The 16,051-nt window shown below is 36.9% G+C and overlaps 1 protein-coding gene across 1 annotated transcript in view; it reads left to right on the top strand.

Annotated features, from left to right (window-relative positions):
• Positions 1-16,051, top strand: part of ofcc1 (orofacial cleft 1 candidate 1) — a 107,561-nt gene that overhangs the window by 31,588 nt on the left and 59,922 nt on the right. Inside the window, exons 12-16 of the mRNA XM_038286732.1 lie at positions 3,372-3,520; positions 3,748-3,862; positions 4,535-4,838; positions 11,393-11,484; positions 13,281-13,426. Of these exons, the coding sequence (XP_038142660.1) occupies positions 3,372-3,520; positions 3,748-3,862; positions 4,535-4,838; positions 11,393-11,484; positions 13,281-13,426 (806 nt within the window). The remainder of the gene's footprint in view (positions 1-3,371; positions 3,521-3,747; positions 3,863-4,534; positions 4,839-11,392; positions 11,485-13,280; positions 13,427-16,051) is intronic.

Here is a 16,051-nt window from a genome sequence, read left to right as displayed (position 1 = left end):
CTGATTCAGAGGTAAGAGAAGCAAACAAAAGATTTAAGTACAGCATAGTAAATGCCTTGTGTCACTCTCCTTCCACTCCTTTCCTTTCCAAACTGTGAGCTGTGCTTTATAGACACACCAGCTGTTGTTATTCCCATTGACAGCAGTGGAAATGCTGATCAGATTTGCATGAGACCACTAGCTTAACTGTTTTTTTTCTTCCTTTCCTCTGCTTGCCCACACTATAGCGTGTGATTTCAGAAGAACATACAGTTCTCTCTAAGAGGAAATGAGGAATTAGTGATGGTAGAGGGAGGCCAGGAGCTTATTTTTCCTCTCCCCCACTCTATCTTTCTTTCTCTCCCCCACTTTTTTTTTTAATTCACCACTTGTTTTGGCTGTCTGGGCCGGATTAAGCCAGAAACGGTGGAGGAAACTGGAGTGTCAAGCAATTGCAGGTGAGTGGGAATGTATTGGTAGAGTTGATAGTCTGTTTGAACTCAATAAAGCTACATTAGAAGGCTGTGTATCCGGTTTTAGTATTGGAATAAATTAGTAGCAAATAAACAGGAGATCTATTTTTTTTTTTCTTTTTTAGGGCATATCAAAGACATACTTTAGCAAGTGAATGATATACCTACTCGTTGGGGAATTGGTTATTCTGATTATTTTTTCCATATTATATAACAAACAGCATTATGAAGACCAAGGAACACAATGGATAGATTGGGGTTATAGTTAAAAAGAATTTTAGACTATTAAACTAGCAGCCATTCAAAATGGCCCTTCCCAGTCAAAAGCCAGCTGAATGGCATCCCACTTCCCTGTCACTCCCAGCAGAATCCCCTCCAACTTCCAGCCACTGGAGTGATCCCCCTACCTCTAAGGAGCGTGCATATTTTTTTTTCCCTCTCATTCCACCCTTTCACTGAATTACAGTGTCTGACCAGGAGATGACATTTCTCTTTAGATCTTAATGTCCACAAATCATGACAGAAAAAATATTTGACTACAAAGATTGATGTTTGAAAAGGAATTGTAGGGGACCAGCAAAGTACCAACCAAGGGCCCATCAAACAAAGTGGGGAAATTTTTATTTGGCTGCTACTATATATAAGTCGATATACAAAGCTTTAAACATCTTACAGGGGCACTGTTTAATCAATAATCTGGAAAATCAAATGAGTATGTTGCCCTGAATTACAGGTCATTTACCAAGGGCAGACGTGAGGAGTAATAATCAGAAGTATAGCCAAGAGTCCAAAGTAAATTACGAAGTCCACAGCTGAACCATGAGAAAATTTAAAAAGAAAATAAAGTGATCAAATTATGTGATCAACAAATGTGACTTTAGAACAGAGTGCCAAGAAGAAACCATTGTTGAACAAAAGCCTTGCTAAGTCTTATTTACAGATTGTTCATAAATTCGGAGGGAGACACAATTGTGGAAGAAGCTGCTCCCCTCAAATGTGGCCAAAATGTGTTTACATATAAAACACTTCAACCCTGACCATCCCACCACTAATGTATTTCACCAGAATAGGGAAACACATTAATGACATCATGCAACTGTAAGGTTGACCACAAAACAGGCTTATATTTGAAGTCAACCAGATCTTTGCCTTGTTTGTTTAAGATTTTTTAAAACTTATTCAAGAGATTTTGTAAATGTAAGTCTATGGAGTTGACGAAGACTCCTGGATAGGTGTCGAAATGTCTTCAAAGAACTGTACGAAAGTCAGGTTACCTTCCAATTTAAGCTCGTTTTGTGGTTGGCCTCAATTAATATGAATTTACACTGGCACACTGTCAGGTTGCTATCCTTGGCAAGGACGGGAAGTTTGGTCAGATTTTATGATAAAACAGGTAGAGATAGTATACAGGACATACTTAGAAAACAGATTTGCAAATGCTAAATATTTAAGTAGGTCAATAACACTAAGCATTTAGCCAAACATAATATTTGAATGCATTCACAGCATTTTAAATGTGTTTACTGGTCCAGTCACACTCTAGACTAAAATCCAATTAAGAATCTGGGGCAAAGTTTGGAAAGTGCTGTTAGATTTGCAGCAAGTCATGAAAATTGCACTATTTTGCAGATATGAAATGTTAAAACATATTGATATAAACATTACAAAAGCTGGAATCCTGAAGGCTCTTGGAAAGGTGATTTAAGCAAAACGTAGAATTGATCTCATGAAACACCTTAACACCCTTCACAGTAAATCCTAACAAACAAATCTGGCTGCGCCAAGCTCACAAAAACCTTAAGGAAGCACAGAATATCACACACATTTAAATAACTCTTCTTGTCTAAAAGCAGGTACTTCAAAAACATACACACCCACAGACAGACAGAGCACTTCTAGTGGAGGTCATATTCCCAACAGTAAATGAATTATATAAATATCCTCAATATCTATAATCCGTGATATTGTTCCATAAATTTATGTCTTGATTCCCACACACTACCCATCATTTCACCAGTGTGTCCCAGATTTGGTAGAGGATACACATGATTTATGTGTTAAAACAAGTCCCCTGCATTTTCCATTACAACTAATAAAGGGATAAAATATTTCCTTCTCAGTGATGGATGAAGTGGGGCACACCTCACTGTCAGTTCATTTTTTAAGCAAACCCCTACCGTTCTCTGGGTAAATAAGCATGCATGTATTTGCCGTTGACTGCTAACCACCAACACTTTTTGCTTCACGCAAGAAACTGGTAATATTATCAATTTGATTTATGATGGCCTTTCTGAATCTCTAATTCAGTGGCTGTCAGTTTATAGTATCACGGTAATCTGAAGCTCCCCTTCGCGTGCAGAAAATACGTGTGCAACATATGTGTTTTGGCAATTTGTAGAAATAGATGGGTAAAGATTCCATCTAAGGAGGTCCTTATAAAGTTAGTCCATGTAAATGTCTGTCATCCTTTCAGTATATATTTGCTGGCTCTTGAGGGTCTATGCATTTAGCACACCACAGAGCTGTATGTAAGCCCATCCCTTTGATTGCATTCACCCAGTGCCCAGCAAAGAGTTTCAAACCTGTTAAGACTCATTTAAAAAAATATATATAACCAGAAAAATCTATATAATTTTAAGGTATTTGAAATAAACAAGGGTTTTTGAAGGAAGTTTGTGGCATTGGATTTTATTTGGATGCCCAACAGTAATTTAGGGTTGAGGTGGGCAAACATTTTCATTTTAATTTGTGAAAAATTAAAAATTATGTTAATGTTTTCAATGATATTTTCTTTTCACATCAGAGTCATTATCTGTTTTGTGCAATTATCAGTTATTTATAAATGTGATATAATGCACTAAAAACTGTTGATGCAACCTGACAAAACTGAACTGACTGAAAGTTTTTCTGTTTCTGTAGAGCTTACCTTCTACCTCTGACATCACCCCCTCCATGGTTTTGGTATTCCAACTGAACAGCCTATCTGGGCATGGAGGCCATTTTAGTTCTGTGCTGGCCTGGGGAGTGTTTCCTGTATGTGGCCTGAGCCTAAGTCTGGTCCATGGCAGGTGAGTTTATAGATCATTTGATATTTTCACTTTATTTGACTTAATATGTTTGTATGGAATCAGTAAAATCACCTCTAAAGAGAGACTGTATCAGTTTACCTTAAAAACAGCACCAACACTTTTTTTTAAAAAGAAAGACGTCATCTTTTTTTTTTCTATCTGCTTGCTTCCATCTGCTTGAATCCTCAAAGCTTTTGGTTGCCAGTAATGATGTGTCATTCCCTCAGATTTAAAACTCCTCTGATCAGGGGGGAGCCCAGCCCACAACTGGACCAGTTTAAGAAAATTGAGACTATCATCTCCTCCGATCTAGACCACTGGCTGTGCAACCTGTATTTTCAGGTTAGTGTTAAGATCCCAGTTTTTTTTTTTTCTTTTTTCATTGCATTTATTTTACTGCACGTCAGGCATTCGGGGGCTACAGGAAAGCATATGCATGAGGCTTAACAATACGATCCCCGTTTCATTATTTAAGATGTGGAAAGTCCAGCAGTGTCGGACGTCTGGATGTTTTCTATGAGAAAAGGGAGTTAAGGAGAAATTGGAAATTGTCCCCAGAGAGAAAACAAAATCCACATCTTTACCCAATAATTCCGGATGCATTTGAGCTGATGCATTGATTAGATTAGTAAACATCTTAATCAAATTATAAAACAAAAAAAAACAAAAAAACAGAACAATGGTCTCCCTCTTCTGTATTTGCTTCTTTATCCCTTTGACTCTGACATGCTGTTTGTATTACTCTATCATTACTGTGGTCTACTGTTGCTTTAATTCCTGGAGGATATTTTTGCTTTTCTTTGCTAATGCAGGGAACAAAAAGAAAAAAAAAATGTCAGCTTAAAGACTTAATAGTTACGTGACACACAGTCAAAAACAATAACAATACAACATACAGTGATTATGAAGTACAGAAAAATACGGACTGATGATGTGATATTCAGGTTCATTAAAATGATATTGTTCTAACAGTCTGATCATGCTGTGATTTAATAATTCTTGTGTTTGTGTTAGGTAAAGAAACTTCCACCTGCAACATCTGAAGAGACAGAGCTAAATACTGCCCCATCTATACCCCCCTCTAACCCTAAAATCTTAAAACCTGAGGATCATCATGACCTAACCCTTTGCCAGCCCCTCCAGCCTAGATGCTTATCCCATTCTCAGCTTTGTCCTCGACCTCCTCTTCTCCAATCTCAGCAGCATTTACATGTTGGCCCCAGCAGCAGAGTAGGAGAGTCCACTATGGTACACTCTTACCAGTGTTCGCCTTTGCACCTATATGCTGATTCGGCTTGCTCTTCTTCATCTCTGCCAGGTAGGAGTCCAAGGCTAAAAGCCCCCAAGTATGTCACAGTGGGGAGAAAATGTCAGTCTAATGTTTTGAGCTGGGGGAAAAGAACAGCAGTTCTCACCAACATCAACTCTCTACTGAGGTAAAGTGCTTCAGGGCAAAGTTAAATAAAGCTTGGCAGCAGTGCTTGCATAAACAAAAGTTAATGTTTTCTTTATTTGATTTTATATATAAAAAAAAAAAAACTGTAGAGGTCTAATTAGTAGTTACTGAAAACCTACAGGAGATAACCCTAGTCAGGCAGGTAAAATTTAAAAATAAATAAGAACAAACAAAACGCAAAAGTAATGTACAGTGAAACAAAAATTACAGATTTAATTAAACACATAAAATGGTTTAACAATTTGCACATCTTATTTTGTTACACAAAAATTTTAAAATAAAAAAATAATTGGACAAAATCTATACAATTCCTTTAAATATTTTGGCACAAAACACAGAATGAAATTGTAAATGCATTTTTAAAAGATGGCTTTTGAGCATTCTTTGTGTATAATACAGCTAAAATGTGCTACATGTTGTTACAGAAGCACAGCTCTATAAAACGAATGTGGTCTTTATCGAATGATAAGCAGATTGCTGTGTCCTAAATGCACAAAGGTGCGTTATCTCAGGTCCTTCCTCCCAACAGGTGTTAGCCTTCCTATCCTCCCCCACTATTCCCAAATAACTTAATGAGTGTTTGTTTCCTATACTGTGTGTTTGCATCCCTACTGTTACTCGGTAGTTAAGTTTTTTTTTTTATCTACATTTATTTTTATTTATTTTTTATAGCTGTACGTTAATTTTTGGTATGTTGTGAATTTTCCCTTACATTATTTTAATCTTTTTTTTGTTTGTTTTTATATATTTTGCCATGGTGTATATCTACATGCCTTCATTTGCATTTCAGTTTTCTGCTGGGACACCTTAATTTCACCACTGTGGGACAATAAAGATATTTTCATTCGATACTGTTCAACTTTAGCATTTGTGCTCTGCCAGGCTAGGTTGATCTGAATATAGCTGAAAACATCACACACATTTTATATATATATATATATATATATATATATATATATATATATATATATATATATATATATAACAATAAAATCTAAAGTACAGGTATTTGCATTGCTCTACTCAGCAAGATGCCAAAAACTGCAAGTGATAGTAAGATTATACAAAAAAAAATTATTGGATTTAAATTGGATGAAATTAAACCTGAAAATGTTAATTCTTTTTGTATTTTCTTGATTTTATTGATATGTACTCTTTCTTTCTTTCTTTCTTTCTTTCTTTCTTTCTTTCTTTCTTTCTTTCTTTCTTTCTTTCTTTCTTTCTTTCTTTCTTTCTTTCTTTCTTTCTTTCTTTCTTTCTTTCTTTCTTTCTTTCTTTCTTTCTTTCTTTCTTTCTTTCTTTCTTTCTTTCTTTCGGTCCTCTTGCACATGCAGCTCATCTTTATTTAACAGTTCTCAAAAGTTTCTGGGGTGCTCTGCTTTAAACATCACACAGGCTTTTTAATTACAAATGAGTTGTGACAGGTCTGCTGGGTAGCACCCTGGCCCATTTTAAACGTGATGCCGGCTGACAGCTTGGCAGTGTTCTCCCAGCGCTGAAACATGTGGAAGAAATTGGTCTTTTACATTTCACAGCTTGTCGCTTCCTCCGCTAGCTGACCTGTGACCCCCCACAGAGATCCTAACGCCCACAAGGGAAGTGTCCCCAACGAACTGACTGCCTTTCCAAAGAGAGAGACGGAGAGCGAGACATTCACTTACTATGTAAAGAGTTATGTTCTACTACATAAGGCAAGATTCAGCAGATCTGTTCGCTTCAGAAGACTGTAAGTTCTTGCATGCACAGGCATGCATGAAGAGACACACTCTCCCAAACACACACAAAACTTTTTGCAGGTGAGAAGGTTGCTGGAGACGTGAACTTGATCCGGCGAGTGAAATAATGGATCAAAAGGTGTCCCACACTACACCTCATATGTGCCGCTCCCTAAACCAATCCGACATTTGGGCCTCATTTGCATACAGATCAGTTCAGGTTGCATTACCTCTGGAGTGAATTACGGTGCTCAGATGGGACGATATGTCAAGGCTAAGAAGGCCGATTGGATGGACAACTTTAACCTAGCAAAAAATGGAAATCCAATTCTGTCAGGAAAAAGAAAAACGAATTATCCCCCAGCTCTCTCAGTTTCAGTCAAATCAGAGGGGTTTCAGATGTTTCCTTTCTAGTTCATGCTTACCTGTTTCTGATGCTGATTTGTGCTGTGGTTGGATCACCTTTTCTGTGCATGCAATGCCTCAATTTTTCTTAATACCCATTGCTTACAGAGTAGTGACAAGAACATAGAGACCTCTTGTCGTTTACAATATACAAAAGACTTGACAGTGAAACATTAGGGTTTGCAATCCTCAGGCTTTAAGTTAATTAATCTCTCTATTAAAAAGAGAACCGCTATACTTGTCATGTGTCAACAAAACCAAACTTGACATGCCCATCTGAAGTAATACCTCTGACAAGTGGTGATTGGAGTATCAAAGGATTGCAGCAGACGCTGTTGTATCAGAATTCATCATTCGATAATTTAGTCAAATTTGGAGTTCCATGACAATATTCTGATTTACCTTAGAGGACTTCCTTAAGGTTAATTAAGTGTAGTTAGTATTTTAGTGACTAGCTAGAGGCACACTGGGTGAAGTGACCTTTCACATTAACAGACTGATCTAGTTGCAACAGATTGTTTGAACCCAAATGACAAATTAGGTCAGTGTCTCATTTCATAATGCATGCAGAGAGCAAAGTATTGTTAGCTGTTTCATTTTTCTTTGTTGCTTTTTACAATTGAAATTTCTTTAAATCCAAACCTAAACCTAGTAATCTCTCTCCAGTACTCCCAGTTCTCATTTTTTTCAACCCACACTGTTGTGCTAAAACTCGTATCAATCAATTGTTTTATATGAACTGTGCAAATATGGTTTGGCATTGTACAAATTAAATAAAAAAAGGTTTGAAAGACTATTTCTGAGTACCAAAGGCAGACAAAGAGGATGTGATATTAGAAAAACACAATTGAGAGGTAAAAAAAAAGTAGAAACAAAATAAGGGGTTAGGAATGAAGAAAGTCTTTGAAAATTTCTCATGGGGCAAGTAATGACCATTTGAACTCCAAAGTAGCATTAGAAACCCCATGAGATGGACTTTCTTGTTCATACTTTGTTTCTTCTCAATTGGCTCAATACTGGAGCAACACTGCCCCCGAAACAATCAATTGCAACTACAAGACATTGTTTGGTCAGGACGGTGAATTTCTGTCGGACCTAAAATTTCTGTTCCGACTCAAGGTGGGAATTTTCTCTCTTTCATTATACGCCTGGACTGAGATTTGGACCAGATATCAGACCACCAGTGGGAATTCATCATATTTTCTGCATTTGTTTTTTTTATATATATATTTTTTCATTTTATAACCACAAGCTCAGTGTATATTATATGGGTTTAATGAAATATACAATTACAAATTAACTCAAATCTACGTCATTCTGTCAATTGGAAAGAATATGATACATATATTTTTTTCCATTCTTTTGTTTTACAAATAACCATATAAACAGTGTGCTATTCATTTCTTTTCACCCTTATTTTGGATGACATTAACATAAAAAGCTAGTGCAGTTACTGGTCACAATCTTATTAGTAAAATTAAATCTATTGATTAAATTAATTGGTCATTAAGTTGTCCCTGGTAGTTTTATATATACTGTAAAGAGTGCAAATACAGCAGGAAACACCACGTAGGTCAGTGGACATGTTTTAAGCACACTTATGTTATGAAACAATGGATGATTGACAATAAAATCCATCAAAGAAAGAAATCCGCAACTATTTTAGTTCAAAGCTTGTAAATGCTAATAAACATGTGAGAAAAGGTCACTTGACAAGGTAAGGCAAAAACGTAACACTATCCACATAAAATGTTGAATAGGAAATTGCATCCAGTCTGACCAAGTTTATGCTTTTTTTTATTGTCTAGGTGATGTGGGCAAAATATTTTGCCCTAGAGATGTGCAAAGTTGATCAAATCATACCTTATTAAACTTAAATCTTTAACTGCAGGAATATTTTACAAAATGTTGACTTAGTGGAGCCAAATATAGTCACACACAATTTTAAAGTTTTACTTGCAAAAAGAAGAATTTTAGTTGTATCATTATTGAAATGTACTATCTAAACTACTGTGTGTTTGCCAAAAGGAAACATGTCTACATAAGATAAGGGAATCTAAAGATAATTGTTTTTATTTTAAAGTATTTCAAAATGAAACAAATATATTCCTCTGCTTCACAATTACTTACTATTTTGTGTGTGTCCACCAGTTTGTGGTTGATACACGTAAAATTGTTAAAATGGAATAAATACTTTTTCAAGGCAGTGGATAAACACCAGTATTTATTTTGTGTTTGTTACTTTAATTAAAATGAGGTAGATTAAAGTAAAAGCACTGTTGCTTAAAGCAACACTAAGCCCTTTTAGCTTGAGATTCTTCTCTGGACTCAGGGGTAATTTGCAAGTTGATAACCTTTGATTCTTTAGCAAATCTTGGCCAGTCATCATGCAATTGTGGGCCTAGATGAGCAACAACTTGCATCTCATCTCTGGTTCAATCTCACAGTTAACACAGTAATAGGGCCTCCACAGTGGTGCAGCCTTCAGGCTTTATCTTTACTCAACCTGACTTTGTTTGTAAGTCCTACACTCTTATGTTTTCTACCCTCGAAAATGTTTGTGCATATATGCAAGTGTCTACATTGATGTCTCTGCCTTTTGGTGTGTGGGTGCGTCGTAGTTTGTGTGTGTTATGGATGAGCATGTGTACAGGTCTTAACATAGCTCAGAGCACTGGGGGAGAACAAGGAGTTTTTTTTTGGCCTTGGGTGCCCAGAGAGGCTGGAGTTGTGGCAGCTCAAGCGCTCCAAGTTCATGGACATAGCCCTTAGCTGTCAGAGTAGTCGATGCTGCCTCCGCACCGGTTTCGGTTCCACAGCATCTGACCATTAGCAAGCGAGGCCCCGGTGTAATGAGTGTATATGTTCAGTTGCATGGCTTTAGACAGCATTCAAATCCACGGGGGTCCAAGTCTATGAGTATACATGATTGTTGATGCTGCTCATGGTGGCTAAGTTTTGTGTGTGTGTAAGAGTGTGTGTGTTTGTATGGGTTTATGCAAAGGAAAGGTGGCGTTGGGTTGCATCACTCTTTCTCAGGTTGGCTACACTCACACTGAGACATTGCTGAATCTGATGAAGCATGAACTCTAAAATAAGCAAACAAAATTCACCACATTTTACTTAACACAAAATCTTCTGGTCTTCTAGCATAAGGATTCATAACACAACGTATCTTATTAAATTAACAGTTTTTTTCTAAATGTGTTTCCCTTTTATAGTTTATTTCACCACATTGCTGGATCTTTAAAGATGTGTTAATAAATATTACATAACATAAAGGCATGCCAACTGAGACTACGGCAATGATATGGAAAATGTTAACATAAAGTTTAGATATTCAAATTTAGATAAGCAATGCAAAAAAAAAAAAGAAATGGTAACCTTGCAAATTAAATAACAAAATTATATATATATTTCTCTGATATGTGATTTAAGATTCCCTTTGAAGTAACATTTAGGCTTTATTACCATTTGCATGTACAACGTTTTAGCTGTCAGAAAGATATATTTTATGTTGAAGTTATTATTACTGATATTTTTAATCCTGTGGCAAGAGAAGAAATTATATCTTGCCCAAGTTTTTCATATGCATTATATAGATGTGATTGGTTCCATGATGGGGGCAAAAGTTTCACAGAGTGAGATTTTTACACATATCAAGCTAAGGTTTACTTAATTACAACCTCCAGGCAAAACAGGAACCCCTTTTGAAATTCTGTGAATGTTAATATGCTAAATAATGCAGATCCTCGACTCTTCAAGCATGAGACACACATCTGGTGGCTTACCATTTAAATTACAGCTAGAAAAGGGGAGACAGATATAGAGAAAGGGGAAAAAATGGTCGATGAAATATACTGCAGATGTAATTTTGCAAAAAAACGGGGAAGGATAAAGGTTTGACAACACTGTTAATTTTTTTTAAGATCTTTCATTACTTCTTTCTGCATTTTTTTAGCTTGTACTTTGAAACTTTTCTTTCATTTGAAATTTCTTGCAGTAAAAGAAAATACAAGACAGATGTTTGTTTAGAAAAGCTGAGATTGTTTGTACATTTTTCTTTATTAAATATTTTAGTTTTACACACTTTTTTAACTGAGACATTTTAATTACAAGTATTTCATTTAAAAATAATATTTTTATTCTGATATTATTTTTGTTCCCCTTGTATGTCTGTCAGCAGTTAACAAGATCTCTATGAATAATTTAGCATAAACTGTGTTATTTCAGCTCTTTCATCTTAGTTTAATCTTTGTAAAAATAACATAAAGTTCTTTTCTTTTTGGGATGCAGGGAAGAATGATTCTGCAGAAGTAATTTCAGGAAGTGCAATGGAGAAGACTTATCCAAGTCGGGAGAAAGTAGAAGGTGGCTTCCAGTACAAGGTAACCCTATGAGAATTTCGACCCTTTAAAATAAGCTGCTTCCCCCTTTATTTATTATCCATATTCCTTCCTCCTCTTGTTCCACTCTCCACTCTTACTTGCACCTCCCCAGCTTATTAACTGAGATTTGTCAAAATACATTTCACACTAACAGGTATTTTTCAGCCTTCAAAGCCAGTTTTGATCTGCTTGACAAGCCAGAGCAGCCCAAATTCTGTGAAATCAGCAATGGCAGCCAGTCCTCCTTCTTTTCTTTTTTCCTTTTCTCCAAAACCTTTCTTAACCCGCCTCTTCCTGTTCAACAGAAGACTTAAGCTAAATTAATCAAAGTCTGCATGTTACCTGGCCTACTTTGAAGTGATAATTGCAAAATTACCTCGTGTGCTGATCCGGCGTTGCAGCCTCTCAGTCCGCCCCTACCATTGTGCCTCGGCACCAGGCCTTTTGTTGTTGCCATGTTATTTTCGGGGCAGTTAGAAGTCTGTGACCAACCTCAAGCCTGCCTTTCTCTCTTTCTCTCTCTGGATCCTCATGCAGGTTTTCCTGTCCTTGCTCCCTCCTCCGTCGCCTACAAGTCTTTATTGTTTCTAACCTATTTTGGCCGATCTACCAGAGGCCCCTAAGAAGACCATTAATCAGCAGTGTCCAGATAAATAAATGAGTTTGTTTATATGAGGTTTTTATTTCTTTGCGACCTCTGTCCACCATTGTTTTTCTACCATATTGTGGCCCATCTTTAAAACCTTGCTAAGTCTGTCAGACGATGTGGTGGGGAACCCAGTTGTGTAATGATTAAGTGGAATGATCTCCAACCTGCCCAAGCCTGGGAGCACTAGGGATCAGATTTCAGCCCTTCAACCTGCAGTGCAGGCCTAATTAAAATGAATTTTCTCCAGGCAAACCCTTTGCCCATGGGGCAGGAATCCAGCTCTATACTGAATCTACTCTTAAGGTATTGCATTAAATTTATTGTGGGGAGACACTGGAGAACATTGTGGTTTATATATCTCCTGCCTTTTTTTTGTCTCTTCTCTCTACTGTATATTGTGATCATCACTCTGGAATTCAAGCTTGCCTTGGCAAAGATTGCCCTATGAAAACGGATCGAGCTTTTATGGGATTCTGCCCATTTACTACTTCCTGGGCCTAGTGTACAGAATGAGGGAAAGAAAAAAGGAGGGCAGAAAAAATATGAAATAGGGAAAGGTGGAATGAGGGAGGGGTGTTAGCAAATAAAAGAGGTTGCTTCTTCCAACTGTGGATCTCATTAACATACATCGGTGTGTATGTCACAACTTCAAGCAGAAAGGCACTAAGCCCACCCAAGGGCAACACAGTCAAGGCTGACAGGACCAGGGAAAGCAAGCCGCTAACATGTTGGCGGCTTAACAAATAATATCTGCTCCCAAGTACCTTGGTGAAAAATTTTAAGTCCCACTTCCAGACTTCGTTTTACTGTGTTTATGATGATGACAGTAAACGACTTGTGTGCAGGAAAAAAAAAAAAAAACAGTGCCAGCTGCTCCAACATCACATATTTAACGCTAGCGTCACTGTGCACACACTTCCCGAATGAACCCGAATTGAAGGATGGCGTGCCATATGCGATTTCGCCGTCACTTTTGTCTCGCATCAGTTGAAGTGCGGGAAGAGATATAGAAGAAGCCCCCCGAAATGCCACACACACACTGTCACAGTCGCCGTGTGCATCCTCCAAGATAAATTCAAAGGCCTGTTTCCTGCTTTGATTACAAATGACATCCGTATGTGTTCTCCCTGATTTCTGCTCCTCACAGAAGAAGCCAATCAAGAAGACAAATAGCTGCGGCCCCAGCATGAGCGGCAGAAGTGCGCCGCCTCAGCAGACAGGCAAACCGAAAATGCAGCCTACAGTGGAGAACCTCTCCATGGAGGAGATGGAGGGATATAGTTTCTTTTTACAGTGAGTATCATGTGTTATCCATCCTCATGCTTGCAAAATTTAGATAACATCAATCAGACTTGAGAGAAAGAGAACCCCCCTTAACGTGAATTAGATCACTACTTACAAAAAAAGGTTTTAACAAAACCAGAGGTTTCAACAGTTTTCCACCTTCCAAGACTACTTTAAAAGTACGATAACTGATCAGAGGGTGTAAAAAATTATATTACATCATATTAACCCTTGATGGCCTGTTTCTGTTGGGTGTTAATGCAATGCGGCACATTTTAGCCGGGCAACTCTATATTACAGGAACGACATGAGAACTTTTTATTTTAGTAAGGTTGAAATAAAAGAGTGAAAACTAAGAACATGAAATGAGCAAGAAGCTGAGGTAGACTAAAAAAATATGTATTATCTCATTATTAGGAAAACTGTATCACAGAGGTTCACTGATCGTTATTCGATGATAATTGTATAAGCTACCAAAAATTAGAATCAGAAGTGATGCAAGAGAAAGGCTTTCTCCTCCAGTCACAGGTGTAAGTATCTTCACATTGTTGATATTTTTGTAATTGAAAAAAATGAACCTGAATTGACCAGTTGGCAGCAGAATGATTGTTATCAACTTTGTTGAAATTCAAACCTGTCCGGGTGATGTATTATACCTGTTTTGACAATCTAAAATATCCAGTGCATCTCTTTAAGGATTTTTGTATGACTCCGAGAAATGCTTTTCACCAATAGTAGGGATTTTAGAATTAGCCTAATCGTCATATTAAATCAGAACTAGATAATCCAAAATAGAAATACAACCATCCTAAATGAAAATATATGACATAGGTGTAAATTAGATATAGATTACAATTAGATAAAGAATACCTGAGATGTATGCATTGTTATGACCATTTATTAGTGTAATTCATAAATGCTAGTAACTTGGTATTGTTTGTTTATTGCTACATAATGGGAACGGGAAGGGAGGAAATGGTAAATTAGGCAGAGAGGGAAAAAATGATTTGGTGTTATTTGGTAAAAACAAATGTGACTTTAACTGGAACTGCATACTTTGGTCAGAAAGAAGAAGCAAACACCAAATGCTTCAGGTACATTCAAATCAGACCCATTATATAAATATGTGCAGAGTTATTCCATAGCTAAGTTTGAGGGATTATCCAGGATTCTCTGGTTTAGAGTTTGTTTAAAAGAAAATTGAACATTTTTTAGACTGCATGTATCATTAATCTGAACTTACTTTGTGTAGTGATGATATTTAGGAGCTTCACCATTTGACAACTACAGCATCGTCTTTGGAAATTATTTCAGGCTTTTGACACCTCTTAACTAGTGATCCAATAGATGAGCAGACACTGCGAATCTGCAGTTTTTAGGCAATTCTGGATTAACAAAAGTGGAAGGAAAGCAAATCATGGTCCATATCTAGTTTGAAGGTTTGTGGGAATTTTGATCAATCATTTATATATCTTATTTTTTGTGGATTAGAATTTGTTTAAAGAGAAAGTGTCAATGTTTACTTTTTGTTTATTTTAGTATAGGGCCAAACAAAGAAAACACCCTGTTAAAACTCCATTAAAATATTTTTTTATGTTATTTTTTTTTTTTACCATTTTCAAATCCTCATGAAATATAAAGTACAAGAAAGTAGGTTTGAAAATAAAGTGGTTTGTCCTCAGTTTGGCTTTTAGCATTTAGTCTTAATTTAGAAAACCCAATTTATAAAAAAAAATAAATAGACCTTAGAATTTCAAGTAACTTTGGTCGTATTCATTTGAAGAAACAAGGTGGGACATCAAAACAGCCTAAAAGTGAAATAACCTATTTCAACTCAAAAGTCACAGGTATTTGTTTTCTATTTGAACTGCTACTAAATTAAGGGGAGGAGAGGGGAGACTCTGTATGTGCAAGTGGAACGTAAAACAAATTCTCCCTGGAGATTTGAAAGTACCCTTGTTTCCTCATTTCTGGGAGTTTGTAATTTATAGCTGCTGGTCACATATTAAACAAGATCAGAGAATACTCCCTGACATCTTTTGAACACACTTAGGGAATTCAAATGATTACCAGCGTATCCTGCCAACAAATGACGACACAGGGACTGTCTTGGGGGGCGGCGGAGAGTGAATACAAAACGAGCACTGAAGCCGGGCAGCCTGCACACAAAGGGACACAATTAAATGGTTTTCGAGATTATTCATAGTGCTTCTTTTTACCTCTGAGCAGTCGTCTGCTGGGTGAGATGAGACATTTCTGTCAGTTACACACACACACACACACACACAGACGAGTTGTATTGAGTAAGAACTTCAGCATTTCCCTTGATGCCCTGTGAAGGTGCTACAGCTATTGATTTCATCTTTGCACGCACTTACTTTACAGTATCTCTGAGCTAAAGGCTCCTTATTGCTCTTCACCCAATCAGACTATTAGGAAAGTATAGTGTAAGTGTTAAATTTGACAACCAAGCCAAAGGTAGTTCGAAACTAGAACCTTCAACTGAATTTTCTTGTGTTGCGTGAAATGCTCTGGGCTTCTACGGTATGCTACTGTAAGTCTCACAGATATCGGTATAAAGGGATTTTTTTTTATATGTATTTATTTGCAATCATCTCATCACCATTTGATCTG

Source organism: Cyprinodon tularosa, unplaced genomic scaffold (genome assembly GCF_016077235.1).
Source record: "Cyprinodon tularosa strain WSP-4 unplaced genomic scaffold, ASM1607723v1 ctg23, whole genome shotgun sequence".
Classification (NCBI taxonomy): domain Eukaryota; kingdom Metazoa; phylum Chordata; class Actinopteri; order Cyprinodontiformes; family Cyprinodontidae; genus Cyprinodon; species Cyprinodon tularosa.
Note: the sequence above shows the minus strand (reverse complement) of the source record. Positions and strands in the feature narration are given on the sequence as shown.